At 38.7% G+C, this 21079-nt stretch overlaps 1 protein-coding gene and 1 long non-coding RNA gene across 5 annotated transcripts in view; one reads left to right on the plus strand and one right to left on the minus strand.

The window, feature by feature from the left end:
* Window positions 1-12619, minus strand: part of LOC112540284 (uncharacterized) — a 31089-nt gene extending 18470 nt beyond the window's left edge. For 2 of the 3 annotated variants that reach the window (XR_015797958.1, XR_003084343.2), the window contains exon 1: window positions 11868-12619. This is a non-coding gene — a long non-coding RNA (uncharacterized LOC112540284). The remainder of the gene's footprint in view (window positions 1-11867) is intronic. The other variant, XR_015797959.1, reaches the window with a different exon arrangement.
* The window catches only part of CDCP1 (CUB domain containing protein 1), a 34932-nt gene continuing 26425 nt past the window's right edge, over window positions 12573-21079 (plus strand). The window contains exon 1 of one of the 2 annotated variants that reach the window (XM_088150915.1): window positions 12573-12799. In XM_088150915.1, the coding sequence (XP_088007041.1) occupies window positions 12724-12799 (76 nt within the window). In that variant the 5' untranslated portion in view covers window positions 12573-12723. The remainder of the gene's footprint in view (window positions 12800-21079) is intronic. The other variant, XM_088150914.1, reaches the window with a different exon arrangement.

Raw genomic sequence — 21079 nt, forward strand, 5'->3', positions numbered from 1 at the left:
ATGTAAAATGGGGCAGAGTTTCAATTAAGTGATCATAGACTCCATCTTGAATTTTTAACCCCACCATGCACATCCCTATAACTGGCAGTATCTGGGTTGCAAAGATACTTGTGGATTGCAGAGACCTCCAGAAGTTACTACCAGCTGTACTTTTTAGATGGTTCACATAGCATGCTAAACTATGGTGTGCTTAACCATGAGTTACTGAACAAATCTCAGCTGAGTTTATCTCTCTACTAAGCCATAAACTGTGCACTACAAACTATATGGCTGAATTCATGCATGTTAAGCCAAAAATGATTTGATTGGTTTTGACTTAGTGTGCTATTGGAATTCTGCCTTATAATGTTGAAAGGAATAATTAATTAAATGCATGACTGGAGAGTAATTGTATCAACTTTATTACTTAAATGTAATAATTAAATGTAGATGAAATGAACATTCGTTTCTCACTTGGCCCAACACACTACTTTTTGGAGATCAGCTCCAGGGACACCATTCAGAGGTCACATGAGTCCTCCAGCCCAGAAAAACATTGTACACCTTTGCATGAGAAAGGTGGAAATGAGCAGATGTCAGCTTCACAGAAAGGGCTGCAAATAAAGAGTTAACGAATACACTGGTGTTCAATTGTTATTCCTAAACAGAGGTATTTATGGGATTTTTTATGCGTCAAGGGTAAAATTACTTGCTTGGCCTTCAGTAATAGGCACAGAGAGAACATCTGCTGCTTCACTTCAGAATTCAGAAATTCTCTTGGTTCACACAGGTTTTCTAGAATAACTCACATGCAGTACAAAGGTGTCTTGGTTTGTGGGTAGCTAGAAGCTGTTTAGATAATGTGGCAAGCAGTCAAGAAGGGATATTAGGAAATTCTCTGCAGTGATAAAAGTGCAACTTGGCACAGAGTTTGTGGTTATTTAGCAAGCCAACAGAAGTAAAATGCAGAAGTTGTATAACTTGATGGGATTCTGCAGTCTTTAAATGTAGAAATAATCTCCAGTGAACTGGCTGGAATGCAATTAGAGAGATTATCTTGTCAGTCAGTAATTGTCAGGGAGAAAAATGGATAATACCCAGATGCTGCAATAAATGGAATTTAATACAGTATAACACTTTTTGCTAATAGATAGATATCCATGGCATGTTATGATCTCCAGATGGGATAAATTGGGAGCCACAAAAATCTGTGCTACAGAGAACAGATGTCAGACTAAACTGGCTACTTATTTTGGGCGTACAGCTCCAAGTATACAATAAAATACTTGATCCCCAACTGTATGGATATCTGCCAGAGCATTCCTCATCTCTTGGTTTAGATCAGGGTTGATGAAATGGTAGCATTCCAGATGTTGTTAGACTACAGTTCTCTGCATATCCTATCACTGGCCACGGTGATTTGTGCTGCTGGGCCATGTGACATCTGGAAGGTCACAGCTCCTCCATTTCTAGTTGAGATGTAGTGTGATGTCAGGGTTAGAGATCCAGTTATATTTTTATTCAGCTATAAAACTACTGTATTGGATTTGATACATGTAATATTCTTAAGCCATGCTAGAATCTGCTTTGTTTTGACAAAGTAAGTTCTGTTAACTCATCCGTTGTGATCTGTAATCCATATAAACGATGGCATATTCAATAAACTAAGATTAAACAAACCATGGCTTGGCATGATGTTATGACCAGGTCATTGCTTCCCAGCCTGGCTTATGTCATAGACTTGTTTGGGGGATTTCCTGGATTCTGCAAACTGTTAACTGAGTTAAATCTATTTTAGGGGCTATACTAGAGTTTTGTGTGCTTCCCATCGCAGAATGGGAAATAACACTGCTGCTTTTTCACATTCACACTACTGAAATCTTGCATTACCATTGGTGAGGGCTGTGATGGTCACCAAAAAAGGTATGGAGGTAGCCAGCAGCCAACAAATGCCTTCCCCTGCACTAAATCATGCATGTTCATTTATTTTTAAACTTATATTTTATGTAAGGTTTAAGTATAGTATGTCTTTAAATTGACTTTTGAAACTTGGCTTCACAAAGCTTTAAGCTGTTATCCAATTAGGGTTTTGTATGTGTCGGTTCAAAATACTGTAAATTATGGAATTACATTTCAGTGCCTGTTTAGATCCATAGATCTTATGAACTCTAGAATACTTTTTCAGAACTCCTGAGTCACTGATATAAAGCAAATGGCTCAAAATAGTCACATTGTTGGATTGCCTACGCAAGGGGATCACCTCTCTTTTACTTAAAACTTACCAAGGGTGAAGTGTTTATACCCAAAAGGCATCTGTTCTGGTTCTGTGATCCAAATATAGAGGTTGTAATCTCTCTTTTCCTGACAAACACTTGAACAACTAATCTGCCTCTTCTAAAAGTAATACAAAAGGCATTTCCTTTTTTTCCTGAACTACATAAGTTGGATCAGTTATTTATTATTATATTGAAATTCCAAGTTCATATTTCATTTAGGAACACCCAAAAGCATGTTCATCCTTTAACAGATGCTTGTTTTACTATGACTGGTTCTGCCTTAGAATGTAATCTGCCAATTTGTCAAAGCTGACAGATTACCGGATTGGCAATTTGAGAAGTCCAGCAGATGTGGATACAGTCATGTCAACTTATTTTAATTCTCATATCAGTCTAAAAATGGAACTAGGTGGTTTAAAGTGTTCCTGAATTTGCACAGTGTATGGTGGCAGTTAGATCTAGCTCAGCTTTTCCATCCTGATGCTTTCTAGATATGTTGGCCTGCAAATCCTTAATGACTGAACAGCGAAGACATTGGTTGTTCTGCTAGATATTCATGAGAACTGAAGTCCAACTGCTTTGTAGGACTCTTGGTTGGGGAAAACAGGCCCAAACACACACAGTCAGGGGTGTAATAGGATGTCAGCCTACAATCAAGGAAATCCAGATTTAGACCCATTCAAACAAAGTTTGTTGAGTAACTTCAGGCCAGTTATTTTCTGATCTGATCCTTACATTTGCAGGAATATAGGTTATTTAACTGTGTTTCAATGAATAAAGCACTATTTGCAGTTTTGCAAACCATGAACCATAGTTTACAAACAATAAGAGTTTGGTTCATACTGCTGTCTTTACATGCTGTTATGCCCAAAGCAAATAAACTACATTATGACTTAATATTATATATGACTTCCCACTAGATTCACAATTGTACTAAGCCATGATTTGCTTAAACATGGTTTATTAAATAGGCTTCAACTGCTAAATGGAAACTTTTGCCATTATGGTTCAGTGCATTGTGTAAACCCTGCCAATATTGCAAAATGAGCTTGCTTATGGTTGCGTCATACATGAACATCTATAGAACAGAAAATGACCCAAAACATCTAGCTATAACTACTTTTACAAATAGGAAAAGCCTTAAAAAATGATAAGAAAATAAGGTCTCTGCCTATCACTAACAAGACGTCAGGTAGGATCTAAATAATTTAGTTATTTTTGTGACCAACAAATCCCCAGTGAACTTAGCTGGGCTCATTTCAATGTAAACTGGTAGATAATTATTTTATTTAGTTAGTAAATGAATACGAAAGCCAGTTTGGTATAGTGGTTAAGGCACCAGACTAGAAACCCTGAGACTGTGAGTTCTACTCCACTTTATGCACAAAGCCAGCTGGGTGACCTTGGGCCAGTCACTTTCTCTCAGCCCCAGGAAAGAGGCAATGGCAAACCACTTCCAAAAAAACCTTGCCAAGAAAACTGCAGGGACTAGTCCAGGCAGTTACCAGAAGTCAAAAACTGATTTGAAGGTGCACACACACACACACACACAAAATTATATATATACTACACCCAGAATCATGTACATGAGATGGGTGGCCAACAATTCAAAACAAAATAAAAACAGAATAAAACAACCATTTTTTTAAAAAATTAACATTATCAATGATACAAAATAGAATAGCTGCAGACAACATTCACAATGACTCACATTCAGATCAGCCACGAAACAGGGCCCCAGGCTAGATGGCAAAGCCAGGTTTTTAATGCCTTGCTATAGGCCAGCAATCTTACCCAGAGTATAGTTGAGTCTGTTGGAAATATATTGCCATAATCCAGCAACACAACAGAGATCTCTCTGCTGATTCCCAGTTCAAATGCCAGTTATTTTTGTTAGATAATTTTAAGTTCTGCGCTTAATGATCTTATAGGAACCTCTGCTTATTATATCATAATGGATGCAGTGCTGGGCCCTCTGGCTCATTCTATGGAGTGAAACCTTGGTATACCAAGAACAGGTGCCTCTGCAGAGAAAACCTGCAATGATTTGGAAACAGGTATTCTTTAGCTTTCCATGTTCTAAGCCAGGGGTAGGCAAATTTCCCAGGGATGGGGATCACAAGCTGGTGCCCCAACCAGGCAGATTTCTGCAGGTGATGTCACTGGAAGGATGCTATCATCACAGAAGGAGCAAGGCTAAAACTGTGCTACTTGAAGTAAGTTATTTTACAACTGAATTTCTGCAAAGGTAGGCTGCCCACTCCATCCAAAAATGTCTTTTAAACAGGAAACACGGCTGCATACCTAGTGAATTTGATACCCACAGAGGCCACCTCCACTTGCCAAATTGCATCACGGGGCCCCAAAAGCACCACCGGTTTCAACTCTGTCACTGTGCCTCGCTGCCACTGGGGGATGGGAAGTGCAAAGAAGACCTGGGGCTGAAAACAAAGGCACAGTCCTAGGCTCCTAGGAAGCCCCCTCTGGCTTCAAAACTCAGCATCAACACTCTGAATTGCAGTTGGAAAACAAGGAGAAATCAAGGGTGTCGTTAAAAAGCCAGCAAAAGATGTTCTGAACACTCAGTCCCAGTGAATAACCTAGCAACCACATTTTGTTACCAACTGTAGTTTCCAGCAGTCTTCAAAAGCAGTCCCACCCATGATGCAATAATACCTTTACTGGGACTATCTAAAAATCACAGAGCAGCAAGCTAATTTTTGAGTTTCAGGAAACAAAGGGCTACCTGAATCAACACTTTAGGATCTTAATGTATTATGGACAGGGCTTTATTATGTACCCTACAGTTACATAATAAAACATTGTTTTACTATTTTTTTTAAAATTAATCCCAGTGAATATATGACACGTAGATGTTTAGATTTGTACTTGGCTTCTTTATAAACAGTGCACAATCGCATAATGGCAGCGGGACCAAATTGGCAGTGTAAATATTACACTTCTTAGAGTTGTTTCTCTCTTGGAAGCCAAAACATATTTTCCAGCTGTGTCTGTTTTATCTCTACCTGGGCTCAGGCTGCAGATATATATTAAATACGTCTGTGGCTTTAGAATGATTGATCTGTACAATGGGATTTGAAACCAGATTTAAAAAAAAAAAAAATTCAGCCAATAGTTATGTGTTTGAAAACAAATGTGCAAATAGTTTCAGCATCTCCATAGATGCTTTCTGAGTTGTATGAAAATAGGTATTTTGAAATTAGTATTTAAAAATACATACAGACACCATGGAATAACTTAGCTTACCGTTTGATCACTGCCCAACATTCATTCATTCATTCATTCATTCATTCATTCATTCATTCATTCATTCATTCATTTTCTACTATCCCATCCTTTATTGTAAAATGATCCCAGGATAGTCCCACCATACAATAAACCATCACTGAGATATCAAATAAAAATATTTAATGATCAATTGGTATATCAAAAGGAATGTCAGAGCATCAAAAGGGATGTCATAGAATATTTCAAGACACGAACAAGTAAACAGGCTGCGAAGTGAGAAACAAGGTCCTAGGCAGTTTATGCCTTACGTTTTTAAACAAACATTTTGAACGGTACTCCTTGTTAAACAGCACCAGAAAGAACTCTTTAAAGACCAATCTTACGTGGTCTCACACCCCCAAAACAATCAATGCTCTTCTGGCTGCAGTTTTCAGAAGCTGTAATCTCCAACTATCTCTAAAGGCAGCCCCATGTACAGAACTTAAAATTATCCAGCAATTGGTAAACGTGGCACCTGTGGATGGCCAGATACTAGCTGGATCCCCAACAGGCACCCTCTCCACACACCCCAAAAAACACAAAAAGCCAAGGCCTCTTGAGATTGTCTTGTGCAAGTTACTACAATGTTACAGTTGTTTCTTTCTTTCTTTCTTAGTGCCTACCACTGGATGAGAAAAGTTAGAATCTGAACTCTGAAGCTGGTTTTGTGCCTTTGAGTCAGGGCTGATTCCTGGTGACTGCCTGGACAAGTTTTCTTTTTGGAAGTGGTTTGCCATTGGTTTCTAGCCTGGTACCTTAACCACTATACTAAACTGGCTCTCATTACTCTAAAGTGTAAAGTGATCATTAAATTAATACAGTACTATTATTCAGAGGTGTTCAGTTGAGTATCAATAACTCTGTTGGTGAGGGATGAGAACTGAAGTACAAGACATCTAAGGGCACCAGGTTGGGGGAGACTTGACTAGACCAAGAAAAAAAAATGAAACAGAATCCCTCAAGCAATACATATTGGGAATAAATATCCTACTTTGGCAGTAGGTCTAGTGGTTTCCTGGATAACATTTACATATTCAGAGCCCTGTTTTATTTTGTACTTCACTTCTTTACTTCCAAATCAAGCACAGGAAGCTGCCTTAAATTACAGCAGACCACTGATTCACCTAGCTCAATACATTGGCTAGCAACAAGTCTCTAACCGTAGGATACCAGAGTCTGGAAAATTCTACAAGACCTACTAATAGCAGGAAGTGAACTGAACTTTTGTATGGAAAATGTGTGCTCCCTGTGATGTTATAATAAGACGTTTATCTCTTGGGAAAAGCCATGGTCACACATGTGTAGACAAGTTGTTTTTGAGGCAGTTACATTCTAGTTCTATGGAAGTTCTCAGTGTTCTTCCTAAAAGATAAAAAAAAAAAAAAGCTAGTAGGAAACAATGGCATGTAAATGTGGTAATAACCAAAAAAAAATTGTGAGCAGAATACAGTACTAACAAAATGGCTTCATGAAACATGGCTGTTTCTTCCATGAGCTAACGCAATGGAAACTGGGATGTCAAGCACAAATCAAAGCACAGGAAGCTGCCTTAAATTACAACAGACCACTGATTCACCTAGCTCAATACATTGGCTAGCAACAAGTCTCTAACCTTAGGATACCAGAGTCCTAACAAAGCTGTATGTATACTTCTTAAAAGGAAAACAAAAGACAAAAGAATCCCCAAAGGTCCCAAAATTAAACATACTGAGAGATCTTGTGATCCATGTTAATCTCCCCAACCAGTTTAATAGATCTTAATGTTTAAAACACATTCAAAATGCAAAAAGGCAATTTTGGCCACACTCTTTGTGATAATATCATTATATCCCTTCTCTGTGCCTTGTTGTCCTTGCCCATTAAAAAAAAAAAAAGTAATTGTAAAAGGCTACTTATCCTGACTTAGGAGCAAGTGCTTCATCTTAATAGACATGAATAAGATTGTGTTGAAAACAAAATATTTAATTGCAGTCATCCTCTGAAGCTGATTTGGCTTCCATCTAGGCCCACTTATGAGATTAGTCTGTTTATGATTAGTAAATCAGTTATTAACCTTTGGATCAAAAGTCATGAAAATGCAACATAACTTGTATTCAGTTTAGGAAATGAATTATGCATATCAGTACAACTTGAATGCTCCATGCAAATAAATATTTGAAGTTCATTATACAAAAAGGCAAATTATGTACCAGTTTTATTTTTAGCAGAATTTGGCTTTTCTTTTTACTGTGTTGTGATGGCAGCAATGTTGGGAAAGACTTACACAATTCATCTTTGTCACATTATTCAATCAATACAGGTTTGCAACAAGACGACGTTGCTACTACGGAAGTGTGTATGTGTATCTATTCAATGTGCATTCAAATACTTTGACTGAACTAAGTTTGAAATTAATCTGATTGGACAATTTCCTGTACATCAGTCTTCTCTAATATTACATTTTTCACTGATTCCAGGCCTGATTTTAATGAAATTATTTCCTCTTTTTCCCTTGAGAAACTATTACCCAACCTAGTTCTTGCTATTTGGCAATTATTTCTACTTCAACTCAGTATCATTTTGCCAATTGTAATTACAATAGCCTTCTATCTCCCAGCTGATTACTTTTAAACAATATCCCACTGCTATATGTCAGTTCAGTTTTAGTTTCTTTGTCTTCATTAAAAGTAATGATGTATGTATTTTTACTGTATTTTTTTTTTTAAGATACAGCACAGTAAATTAAGAAATACTCTGTATTTTCTTTCAGACCTTGAGGAAAATCTGTGATCACCAGATGCCTCAATTTCATCAGAACACTATTCAGTTTTTTCAATCAAGTATATTTTGAATCAATACATTTCAAATACTATGAAACAGGATACTCTAATTTAACAAAATATCTAAAAAATAAATGAACGTATAATGCATAAATGAAAAGAGCTTGAATACTATATAAACTAAGTAGTTCAATAACACTAGTCCAGATTGCTTGAAAATCTTCCTCGCCTCTCTGTCAAAGCTGTATCAGTTCAAACACTGAAAATACATAACAGTCAAATGAACGTTGATTTATTTTTCACAAATAGCATAACTCCCTTGATAAAGCCCAGGCATAGAGTATACTGATTTTTTAAAAATTTAAGATACATGGTAGAATTCTAAGCCACCTTTCTAGATTATATTTCATTTGTACAGGAAATTAAGATAATTTCTAGCTGAGATCTTCCTAGAAATAGTTATGACTAAGCAAAAATAAATAAATAAATAAATATATCCCCGAAAAAGATATTATCTGAAATCCAAGTTCAGCATTGCAACCTGAACTCAGTGGCATCAGGTCTGATTTAGCTCAATTTATAGTATCACCAAATAGACTGCCAAACATATTAAAGAAATAAAATTAAATATTTTTTGTAAGTAAAATATAAAATACAATCTGTTTGATGAGCTACCTCATAGCTTTGTGTAAAATGTAGTTTTTGTCTTAGAAACATTTTTTCCCAGGATGTGCCAATTTGATGGCAATTCCAGGGTGGCTTTTGCTTTCAGAATGCCTTTTCTAGGACAGGATACGATTCAGGGTTTATTCAATGCATTTTGGAGCTAGATTTGCCTAGAATCCCATGAACCACTTCCAGTTCTGGAAGATTTACTTCATGGTAACATGCAAAACATTATCAGAAAACTGAGATAAAGTATTACGTTTCCTACATCCCTACCATATTTAGCCTCACTTACTATAATACCTTTAATGTTGCCAGAATTCTTCATAGCCCAAGTTACTACTTAAACCAACATCTGATAGCCATCATAGAATCATGGCTATGCCCCCAGCCTGCACTTCATCCTTGAGCAGATCATTTAATAATGTTCTGCATCTAGTGTTTCCTGACTGGCAAAATGCAAATAAGGGCAATCTACTGGACTCGTTGGGCTATTGACAAACTACAGAGATGAAAATGCTCATGCAACCTATATATTCAACTGACTATCCTAATGAAATTGTTTTCAATTATAATAGAAAACAAAAGAAGAAAGAGCTAGATCTGGACATCCGTGAAGAAAATTGATTAAGACCATAACCACAACTATCTAATTTCAATTTTATTTTGGATTAGGGCAGGTTCGTGTATGGATGATGGCTACTAAGTGGCTAGATTCAGACATGACACTAAACCATCATGTGGTTTGATTATTTTTAGCTCAGCATGTTGTGTGAATCCAGACATTGTGGTTTATTCAACAAAACATGGCTTAGTGCAATGGGGAAACCTAATCAAGTGAGATGTTGCACGGATGAAACCCTAATCAGCTTCCAACGTGGCAGCTTCTCACCCCATCACACAATACCTAATATGCAGTCCTTTCCCATGGTTGAGACCATATCATGCATTGTTCAGCCCTGAGTCATCAAATGATACCCTCTCCAATATCTTGCATACATGGGTGATTCAGTGCCTTTACCCACAAGAGCAAAGCTTGGACTTCCTGTCTCTTTTCACTTCTCTGTTCCATCAGTAAGAGAATCTTTGGAAAGGAACAGCCATGCTGTCTGAAGGCAGCTTTTGTAGATCTTCTAGAAGCGGAAGCATGGAAAAATAGTACTTCAGACCTTGACAAAGGAGCATGAAGGCAGAAAGAATGAGGCTTTTCCTCTCCTCCTCCCGGGCTAGCCAAATGTGCATTCATTCCCTGTGACAGACTCAATGCAACACCACTGCAATACAACCACAGATGAATTATTAGGACTATTTATATCAAAACAGACTGGATGAAGATTCAGAGGGGGTTTTTCCCTCCTCTACTTTCCATAACACACATTTCAGTTGCTCAGTCAAATGGGAATTACTATATTATAAAGACATTCCTTGCTTTAGCAAAAAATAAACTTTGGATGGTTATAAAAGAGTATGATTTAATCTGTTCACACCCCATGTTTTTCAGGGAGTACATCAAGGATTGGTCAGACAGAATGGACCCTGCTACAAGGAACTTAAAAAGCCTAGATGATCACTAATTTTCCTTCAACCCCCTGCCCACAAATCCCCCCTTGCTACACATCCATTATTCACAGTTCCTGATGACTCTGTATTCTTTCCTTTGCATTAAAATTATATTCTGCCTTTGCTTTTGTAGTGAGCAAAAGGAGTGAACCATGCTGTGCCCTGAAAGCAGAAACAAACCTACAAAAACTGACTGAGAAAGCAGAAGAGAGTTACTGAGAAAAAAGGGGGGGGGGAGAATAAGAGGGAAAAGAAAGGACACAGAGATTAACAGCAACTGGGTTAACAGACAGCAATCTTAAAGGTACAAGCTAAAAGGTTGTTTTAAAAATTGACACATCTATTTGCTTACCAGTTATCCTTAAAAACATTTTCAAATGCAGTCTTTCCCAACTTGATGACCCCCCAAAGGTAAAAGATCTAAAGTTTACATAAGCTTCAGCATCTAATGGAAGAGAGCTTGCAAAGTCACAAATCCACAGTTATTTCACATCTATTACTCTAAAGTTCCATTCATTTTTAAACATGGACCTTTATCCTATGTAAAGCTTTTTTCCATATTAGGCTCAGCTAAGAGTTATCAATAGTTAAACTTATTTTTCAAGGTAAGAGCTTGGACATAAAATACGTGCTTTATAAAACACACGTGAAAGGTTGCCACAGTCGTTATTTCCAGTTCTATTACAGAAATAAGCCACATCAATTAAGTACAAAATGTCTGTTCTTCATCTCTGATGGCAGTATCTGTCATAGAAACAGAATATAAACCTCTGCATAAGTTCAGGCAGGATCTCGGTAATCTCCTCTCACCAGTACCTACACCTGCAAGCACAGACATCTAGAGGCAACTATAAAATAAGGAAAGAAACCTTTCTCAGGCTGTAGCTATATTAACTGAACAATGGCCAACTCAATCCAGTCTTTGGAGTTTGGACAGCCCATACATTAGCCTCACCTGCTAGGTTTATAGCACACAAGGCTGAGAAAAGGGTAGTTTGTAGTTCAGTGGCTGGGTTCTCACAACACACCTACTCATGATTTACTCAGTTGGAATGAAATTAGCAGCATACATGCTTAATTAAACACAATGAAATAAACCCAATTTTCTGGGTTCACACAACACACTAAGAAAGACACATTCAAGCTTGCCTTTGGTTCTGTGCATCCTACACTGAATAAACAAGTAAATTGTGGGCACCAGTAAGATAGGAAATGCAAGGAAGGCTTGTATACTGGAACTTTCTGATCTAATGCACTGCACCCTGTATAAAAGGTGTTACAGGTTTCAGAGGCAAATAAACCAATAGAAAGAAAGATGTGAAGTCATCCAGATAACTACCGCTATCCAAAATTTCCTCTTGCCCCGTCACTAGGTTGCAATTCCACAATAAAATGCAGTAAGTCTTCAGGGAGCCTACGCCTCCTTGTTCTCGCTGCAGCAACAGATAAATGTAGCGCCTTTCCAGGAAGCTGCTTATTTGGAAACAATTCCTACTTTCTTCAGCAAGACTTCCTTCTAAGTAAGTGTGCACGAGACGGATCACAGCCAGCAAGTTTTTTAAACCAACAAACGCACCAATGTTAGTTTCAGCCACGGAACCATCCCGCGGACCATGATTTACTCACGAAGTCCACCCTTTTAAATATCCCGAATCACCAGCGAAAGGTCCATGAATATCCGGGCAGCTGAGTACTAGTAGCCGTGCGGGCGGCTTTCTTAGGTCTTCCACCCCTTTTAAGGAGGGCAACCGCACTCCCTTAAAAAGTTGAGGAACTGTATGGGACAAGCCGCAGCCATCCTTAACCTGCTCGTTTTCTCCCCTCCGGGCTGGAGAGGATCCCTCCCCGTGAAAGGGTGATCCAATACGGGGCTTGAGGCTGGGATGGGGGGATCGGGTTCGAGGGAGGATGTGCGATTTCCTCACCACGCGAAAGGCGTCAGCTAGTCCTCTCTTTGCGTGCATTGAGGAAGAGGAGGAGTTTTACCTGGGGAACGGGATTAGGGAGGGGGAGGAGCTGGCGCTGCCTCCTGCCTGACCTCAGACGGAGAAGGAAAGGGAGATCGCCGAAGTCACTCGGAGTTGTTGCAGCTGCGCGATCCTCAAGGGGGCAAAAGCAGCCTGGGAGGGCCGCGTGCGGCCGCAGCTACCGAACTTCGGGCGACTCCGCAGCAGCCGCAGGAGAAACGCGCGGAAATGGCTGGGGGGCGGTGGGTCGCGCTGCCGCTCGCCAGGTTCGTGTTCGCGGCAGCGTTGGCCCTACAGGGGGCAGGTAAGCGGGGATCGGGCGCCTCTTTTTCTTTCCGCCTTCGCGCGATCTTTGGGTGGGGTGGAAGGCGACGCGCGGTGCCCTTTCGCGGAGTTGAGGGGAACCGGAGGGCTTTCCGGGGGCCTGAATTTGGGGGGCGGGTGGGGAACAAGTTACCTGAGCGCTCCTTCTCTTTGAAGAGGGATTTGAAACTTTCGACCCTTCCCCCTTTTTTTCTTTATCGAGACTTTGGAAGTTTGCAGGCGCTCGCCCTGGTTGGTCAGAACTCCTCGTTTCTGAAATATATGTAGGAAGTTTTCCTTTTGCTTTTCTTGCTACTTTGGGAACATGGCTTGTTGTCTGCGGTCTCACGTCACGCTAAGCCACAGGGGCTGCCTTCAACAAAGAGAGTCAGCCCATTATGGCTCAGAGGACCAGGTTCTTAGGAAGATAATGACAAAACTGAGGGAAAGAAGTGTCATCTGTATCCAAGTAGTACTGTAAAATATTTTTGTATCTCCTTCCCGGAAGTTTTATCTCTTGAATCTGAATTGATGGCGGCTTCTGGCTTTCTTAAAAGACTGCTTCAGTCTTTGGGAGTGCTTCTCCTACTTTGCTTACTTTTTTATTCTTACAGATAATGCAGCTATTCTTGTATATGTTGGAATCCCAGGTCTGCTCCTTTCCTAAATTACATCTTGTAGGCAATTTCTGAATGCATTGCTCCGATGACCTGATACAACCTGGGCTTACCCTACACAGATGAAAATCCCACCATGTTTGGAGGGAAGCGGGGGGTGGGGGGAAGAATCAGGAGTCTGGTAGCTCCTGATTGCAGCTCACCAAAACTTATGCCTTTTAATTAAGTTTGTTAGTTGAAAAAGGTGCTACCAGCCTCCTCTTGATTTTTTGCCACCCCAGCTCTCTTCTACAGTGTTTAGGTTTGGGGGAAATGGCTCTTGGTGTGTAGATTAAGAATCTTAACTCTATCCTACATTTGGAGATATTCACCACCTGAAAACTCAGGCTGCTGCTTGCAGGTAGACAAAGTTGGCCCGCATAAACCACATATGATTCCATAGGTGGGATTCGCAGAAGGGTGAAGGCCTTGCCTCTGCGGGTAGATTACACCTTCCTACACATTCTAACTTTTAGTGCCCTTAAGAGGTATTGGGTTAACATTTTCATCACTCCCCTTCAAGTATGGCCAATGGGAATTATTTGGAGGGCTGCACCCTGGGGAAAGCAAAAGTAGTATTGCCCTCAAATGTTCAAAGCTTCTAAGCTTGCAAATCCTCCATTCCTGGGCCTTGCATATTTTGTCCTTTTTTTCTTAAGAGAACTTACAACTGTACAAAAAGAAGCAATGATTTTTCAAGCCAATGTTTTTTAATAAACAGTTAATCATTCTCAATTATTTTGGTTGCTTAATGCCTTTTTGTATTGTTGTTACCTTTGCGATGGCATGGAAAACTAAGACTGGTTCACATGTGCCAAGCCATGGTTTATTTAACTTTGGTTGTTGAACAGATAGTGACCTAATTTACGCAAAGCTAAAGCATGATTTACAACACAGTTACCAAGCTCACACATACCTCATTAAGTCCAACCAAATAAACCACATTGTGTCTTAGTATTATGGTATAAACTTCATACACATTTGTGAGATCCCTTACATTAATGTAAAAATGTCTAATTTAATTTATATAAACTTTAAACTGTATCTGTTAAACTGAATGAGATGGGGCATTCACTGACATGTGGGAACCCAGCCAATTGTGATATTAAATTCTGGTTAAACTGTGGCTTAGTGATATATGCACCAGGTTATTATATTAGGATAGAGGGAGATATTACAGCTTGTCTTTTTTGACAGAAGGGCAAAACTTGGCTGTTGCTCCAGAAAGCAGATCTGATAGGCTTCCGTTATAGAAATCTTGTTTCTTGAAAGTAGGAAGTGCCTGACAGTGGACCTGGGTAAACAGAGTGGTAGGGAATTTGAGATCTTCAATCAGAACTGGGTAGTCACAAACTGGGAAATGTTGCTCAAGCTCTGAGTTTCTACACTGATCAAGAGTCTAGCCTAGCAGGCCCCTGGCTTCTACGAACCAAGTAGCACTGGTTCAGAAAAGCATGCATCATTAGTTCAGTACGTGTTCAGATCCAGAAAAGTAGTGATAGCTGCCCTGACTAAAGTGCTGTTGTAAAAGCAGTTTACCTTATTCCGACCCTTGATGAAAAAGATGTGTTGGATTGGCTGGATCATTCTCTAGGTCTTCAATATTCGTGTGATCCTGAAACAGTTATCTTCTGGGAACAAGTCACAAATCAGTCTGTTCCAATGCATCAGTTCAGGGTGAGCCAGCTGATCAAAACAAGCCAATTTATTGTCACTGGCTCATTTGTGAACCCATTCATTTAGCATGGCTGTGCAAAGTAGCGTTGATGGCAGTCCTGCTTTAAGATGGCACCACAATGTAGACAAGCTAGGTACTCTTGATGCCTTCAGTTAAGGGCATTGAAGTGGGCAACTTCATTTGATGGAATATCTTCTATGCGTGCATGCAGAAGACCCTTGAAGACCAGCAGAGCCTCCAGGTTTACAAGGTGTTGTGACTTGGAAGTGGCACCATTTTGTTTTGCAGATCCACATCAAAGCAGCGCTTCGTCAAAGCCTTGATGAAAGTGAAATGCCTCTTTCCTTTGAATAGGCCTGCCAACATGGGTACTGTCAGAATGTTTTACAATTCTTCATCGTCTGAGGTGTAATAGGTGGTTACATGAGAGAACATAAAGGAATTACAAACAATATATTACAAACTTTGCATGAATGTTCTGATCCAAATTCAGGCCAGCTCTTCCTACTTAAACTACTCTACATTTAAAATGTACATGTACATTTTAAAATGTACCTTTAAACTGGTACATGTATTTATTGATTAGGGAGGGGTTTCTTTCTACTAGCATGTTGGGTTTTGCCATCAACTGAAGTTGTGATGAATTGATTTATGGTAAGGAAAATAGCCAACCTACTCTGTAGGACAATTTGAGGGATTCTCACATTCATTCCTTTAAAACATTTTTATATTGCTTCCCAATTAAAAAAAATACAAGGACAAAAAGTATGATAAAAGCTCTAGATATAGAGATTCATGTGCCTTCCACTTAATTGTGAAATTCTTCAATTAATATTATTTGGTTTTGACTTACCATATTGTGTGGACCCAGTCAGTTGTGGTTTACTCAATAAACCATGATTATATAAAGTCTTTTTTAATATAATGCATGAACTGGTCACCATGTTATTCAGCTGGCCCAATATATTCAGGCTGGGACTGGGAACGATGTCAGCTGACCATATATTATTTATCAGAAAACAACATGGAGGTATTGCATTACAAGCATAGGAAGGTCTTTGCCTTAGTTTCAGAAGCTTGGTTGTACCTGCAAAGCCTTTAGTCCATGGATATCTAGCCTGATTCAGAAAATAAAGTGAACTACAAACCATATAATCTACTGTGTTGTGTGAACCCACTCATATGATTAATGTATAATTCACTCTGTTGGTTGGACCCAGAAAATTGGATTGAATATATAATAGTGAGCCTTGGGTAAGCTATCACACAAACACAGCCCATGGGTGAAACTAATAAAATAAAGCATCCATTTTGCTTTATAAAACATGGTTTATGACTTAACACAGTGGTTCTAAAATTTTATGGTACCCCAGCCTCTTAAAATGATAAATGAATGCATGTGATCCTCCTATGAATAAAACTAATGATTTTATTGGGTTTCGGATTGGGCAAGAAATAAATGTACCCCTTTTCATTGTTAAATTTTAATCTATATATCAGAGGGGTTCTCAAAGTTTGTGGAACTGTAACTCTGCACTGCAGGCTTATGCAAGCAAAATCAGGCAGAGTGAGAGCTCTGTCAAAACTTACTCCTGCTTTGCGTGGACAAATCTGTAGCCTGCTTGCATGGGCAATGCTGAGAGCAAGTTTTGACAGTGTACCCTCTTCTCCTAGACAAGCCTGAACAGATTTAAAAAATTGGTGAAGCCTGCTAAATTGTTTGTAACCTCTATAGGATCCTAACTCAGAGTTTGAGAACCCCTGGTTTTGCCTGTTGTATGAACCTAGCAAAATTGTGGTTTATTTACCAAATCACGGTGAATATGTGAACCAGTCCAATATATGCTTTGGATCTTCTATAAAATGTGAATAATATAGTCCTATTATTTTTTTATTTGTATTAGTGGTTATTTTGAAGGAGAGAAGCATATTCAAATTCTGCGCGTGCAGTTAATTTAGTCATTATTTAATAATTTGAGTATTCTTCCACAATCCTTTGAACTATTAAACAAAACCTTATTACAATGTTTTATGTTTTCTGCTCTAAAAAGAGCTCCCATTTTGCAACCTAAAACTGAAATTTCTCACGCAAAGAGGCCTCCAGAAGTAATGACACACAGATAGAGGCAGGAAATTGCATTTTTTGACGTACTACTATTTTTTGCTTACTAACTGTCTTGATCCTGCACATGTTTATCATGCTGTACATAGCAATGTGTTTCATTAGTTTGCTGAGAAAATCCAGATTCCTCCATTCTGGGTTTGGGAAGATCCCTTAATCCTAAAATAAATAAAGACAAGCAAAAGTAGAGTCTGATATATTTACATATCCCCAAATCTAAATAGTTCTAATGATTCCTGATAAGGCTATGTTTGAAGTTCTGGAGCACAGTGTCCCTGGGAAAAAAATTGTTAGAAATGGGGGAAAATGGTAAGAAAACTGTTCTGTAATGTGAGCAAGCCAAGTACAGTGATCATAACCTGCATTAGGGATGGGCTGTAGTGTTTCAGATAATTGTGGGTATTTGAGCAAAAGCATAGCTTAGTGTTGACTACATTACATGTAGCATTGTGATTAAGCTTTTGAATGGTTCTGCCCCAAATTCCCAAAGGATATGAGTTGTCTTTCCAGAAAGTCTTTGTTTTACCCCTGGATAAAGAACTCAGCATTCCTGCTAATTCAGACCAAAGTGTTCTACTTCCCACAATAGAAAACAAATCTCTTTGGGAAGTCCTCAACTGAGGTGCAAAGCAACAACTGCTTTCCAGCAATCTAGATTGTTCTGCAGTCTAGAGCCAACTATGGTTCAGTATGAATAACATAATTAGTGCTTCATGTAGTTAACATGGCTAATAATCTCTGTCAGATGTAGCCTTCATGTCTTCTGAAATTTCTTTTTAAGGATATTTAACCTTCATAGCTAATACTGTCTCTTTGGGTGGCAAATGAGGCATGAAAAAGAATGTTCTTTCTGCCTTAATAGCATAGAACCATCATAGGCTTTCTGGACATTTTGAATTTTCACCTCCATCAGCCTCAACCAGCATGGGCAATGGCAAGATGTTATGGGATTTGTTGTACAAAATATCAAATTTTCTGTTCCCGAGTTAGACCAATAATGTGGAAACTCAGGTTCAAATTCCCACTTGGCCATGAAGTTCGCTGGGTGGCTTTATGCCAATCACTAAATCTTGGCTTAATCTACATTGTAGAGTTCTTGTAAGGCTGGAGATTTGTAAGACATGTACACTGTATTAAGCCCTTTGTTTAAAAAAAAAAAAAAAGGGGCAGGATAGAATTACATGATGCTACATTCATGTGTGATGTTTAGTATATATAGAATATTATGGTGGTGGCCAATAATGATTTATATCAACTTCATCTGATGATTCAGCTGCTCTCTTGCTTGAGCTTCCTTGCAGTGGATTTCCTAGAGCCTGGGAAAGAGGCTGACAATTTGCAAAATACTACACAGCTGCACATTCCTGCTTTGCCTTCTTCCCCAGTGTATGAGCAGGAGGTCAGCAAGAGGATCAAGGAATCCCTAACAAACGTATAGGAGTGGTAATGTAAGTGTATACAGCTGCCAAGCTTTCTGTAAGCTAGCTTTTCCTTTTCAATACATCTGATTAAATAGATTCTATGAGATTCTGGTGTCCTTGGTGGTGAGCAGCTGCTAGAGACTTGACACTGGCCCTCAATCCTGCTTTTGTAAATTCAGAATTAACCACTGTAATTGGGATTGCCATTTACAGTGTATTGGAAATATCTGCAAGAACAGATTTCAGCGAACTAATGGAAACAACACCAGTGTCTGTGCTTCTTACCTGTTGATATTCTTGGTTAGCCTTTCCCAGACTGTTCCCCCCATAGTGCCAGACTTAACTTCTCATGCTTCTTGGTCAATATAGCTAAAGGCCATTCTTTTTGAGAATTATGGGAAATGATGTCTAATACATTGGAAAGACACTGAGTTTGGGGAATTCGAGGTAAGTGAAAGTTGGTTATTCTAATACTTAAGTATTTTAGATCTAAAATTGGAGTATCATCTTCACCTGTACAGCCCACCACTGTTTCTAAGATAGTGTGAGTAGTCCCCAGGTTAAGAATGCCTGGTTTAAGGACAACCCATAGTTAAGAACGGAGCCTATTGTAGCAAAATTTGAGTTAAATACACAATGGTTTGAATTAATTACATAATACTACGTATACAGTATTATACAATAATACTGTTCAAGCTTACATACAAATTTGACTTAAGGACAGACCTTTGGAATGGAACTCATTCTTAAACTGGGGACTACCTGTATGATCTTTTAAATTAACTTACCAAGTTAAATGCCAGGTTAAAGATTGGAAGGATACATTGAAAAGCATTCTTGGTAATAGCTTTCCATTTGTAGAATGGTTTGATATGAATTTGGCTAACGTAATGTATGTTAAGTAAGATACAACAGCCTGGTCTAGATGTAGTAAAATACAATTTACCTATCATAGTGGCTGGGTTACACTAAGCAAAAAGAAGCTGACTGTATTGGCTTAAACCCAATATGTGTGGTTGAATATAGTTGTATTTAGTTGTTGTTTTTTAAATGCTACCTTCCTCAGGTTTACCCCAAATTACTCTATAGTGTTAAATACCTAATTTCTAGCAACATTGCTAGTCTGCTAGAGCAAGTTTACACAGCCTGTATTATTTAAATGTTTGGATTACAGTTCTTATAAATTCTTGCCATTGTCATGCCCCTTTGTATTGATGGGGGTGGAAGTCTAAAAACATTTGAAAGGCACAAGTTTGCTCATCTAAACTTGAGATTAAAATCTTTTCAGGTTGTGTGAAACTGCTACCATTTTCAGTGGCTACACAAGAATTGAGGGTTCAAGTTGCTGTGACAGCTCTGACCAGTGATACAGGTTGAATATTTTTGTTAATAAACCTTTTCTTCAAAAGGTGTTTCATTTTCTGAAATGCATTATTTCATTGCATTGATCATAGCATAATGCATCTGGATTTCATGCCAGTCAAGCTGAAATTCCCCAGGGGTAATCAATTTTTTGAGGTGACTACCTAAAAAGCATGTGGGCATCCACATAGTACTCAGTTCTTTGAACATGCTGAAAATAGTATGCTGATGGTTTGTTGTTACAGTCAGGTCAAGTCCCAATAGATTTAGGACAGCTGAACTTTTTGGAAGTTTTCTGATTCAGAATTTTCTGTAATTCCCACTTTTCCAATACATATAACAGCCACAAAGATAGTGGTGGCTTTAAAATACTCTTTTCTAATACTAGTTAGCTGGTACTTTGCCAATACTTCCAGTGTTGAGAGGGGAGAGGATCTACTCATGATCGTTAGAGGTTAGAGAAAGCTATAAAATGATATTGGAAAACTTGGAATAGGAAAGAGATTAAAGCTTCAAATTAGCAGCCATTTACATGGGGGTGGGGAGGGTGATGTTATTTTCTGAATAGATCTGTAGAGGATTGCACTTTCATTTGAGGATGTGTTTAATCTAACATTGTACTCAGGCCAGAAGAGGAGACCATGCTGAGATCTGTACAAAGAGTTGCTATTGCTCAAAGGTGGCTGCAGTAGACCGCCTGGTACTTTCCAGATGTTTTGGACTACACTTAGCACATTGCCACTGGCTATAATTGTTTGGGATGATGGGATTTGAAGTCCAAAATATGGGAATTGCATTGTATTGGCTGGATAGTGAGGATTGTACTGAATGGGAAAGAATAGGAACAGATATCTGCTGTGGCTTGTTATCTTTCTTTTACCCCTAGCAGCAATTTCTAGAGCTCCAAGGGTATGTGTGTAAACATTGTACTAATCCTTAATATGGTTTGGATTTTTTATTTAGTTGATGGTTGTGATTTGGAAACCATGGTTTATGGTATTGCACATTATGCCATAATTTATGGCAAGTGTGATTTATTCAG

Source organism: Python bivittatus, unplaced genomic scaffold (assembly GCF_059951505.1).
Source record: "Python bivittatus isolate LINGU-HERP-01145 unplaced genomic scaffold, Pbiv_v1 ctg000610_np1212, whole genome shotgun sequence".
NCBI classification, from domain to species: Eukaryota; Metazoa; Chordata; class Lepidosauria; order Squamata; family Pythonidae; genus Python; species Python bivittatus.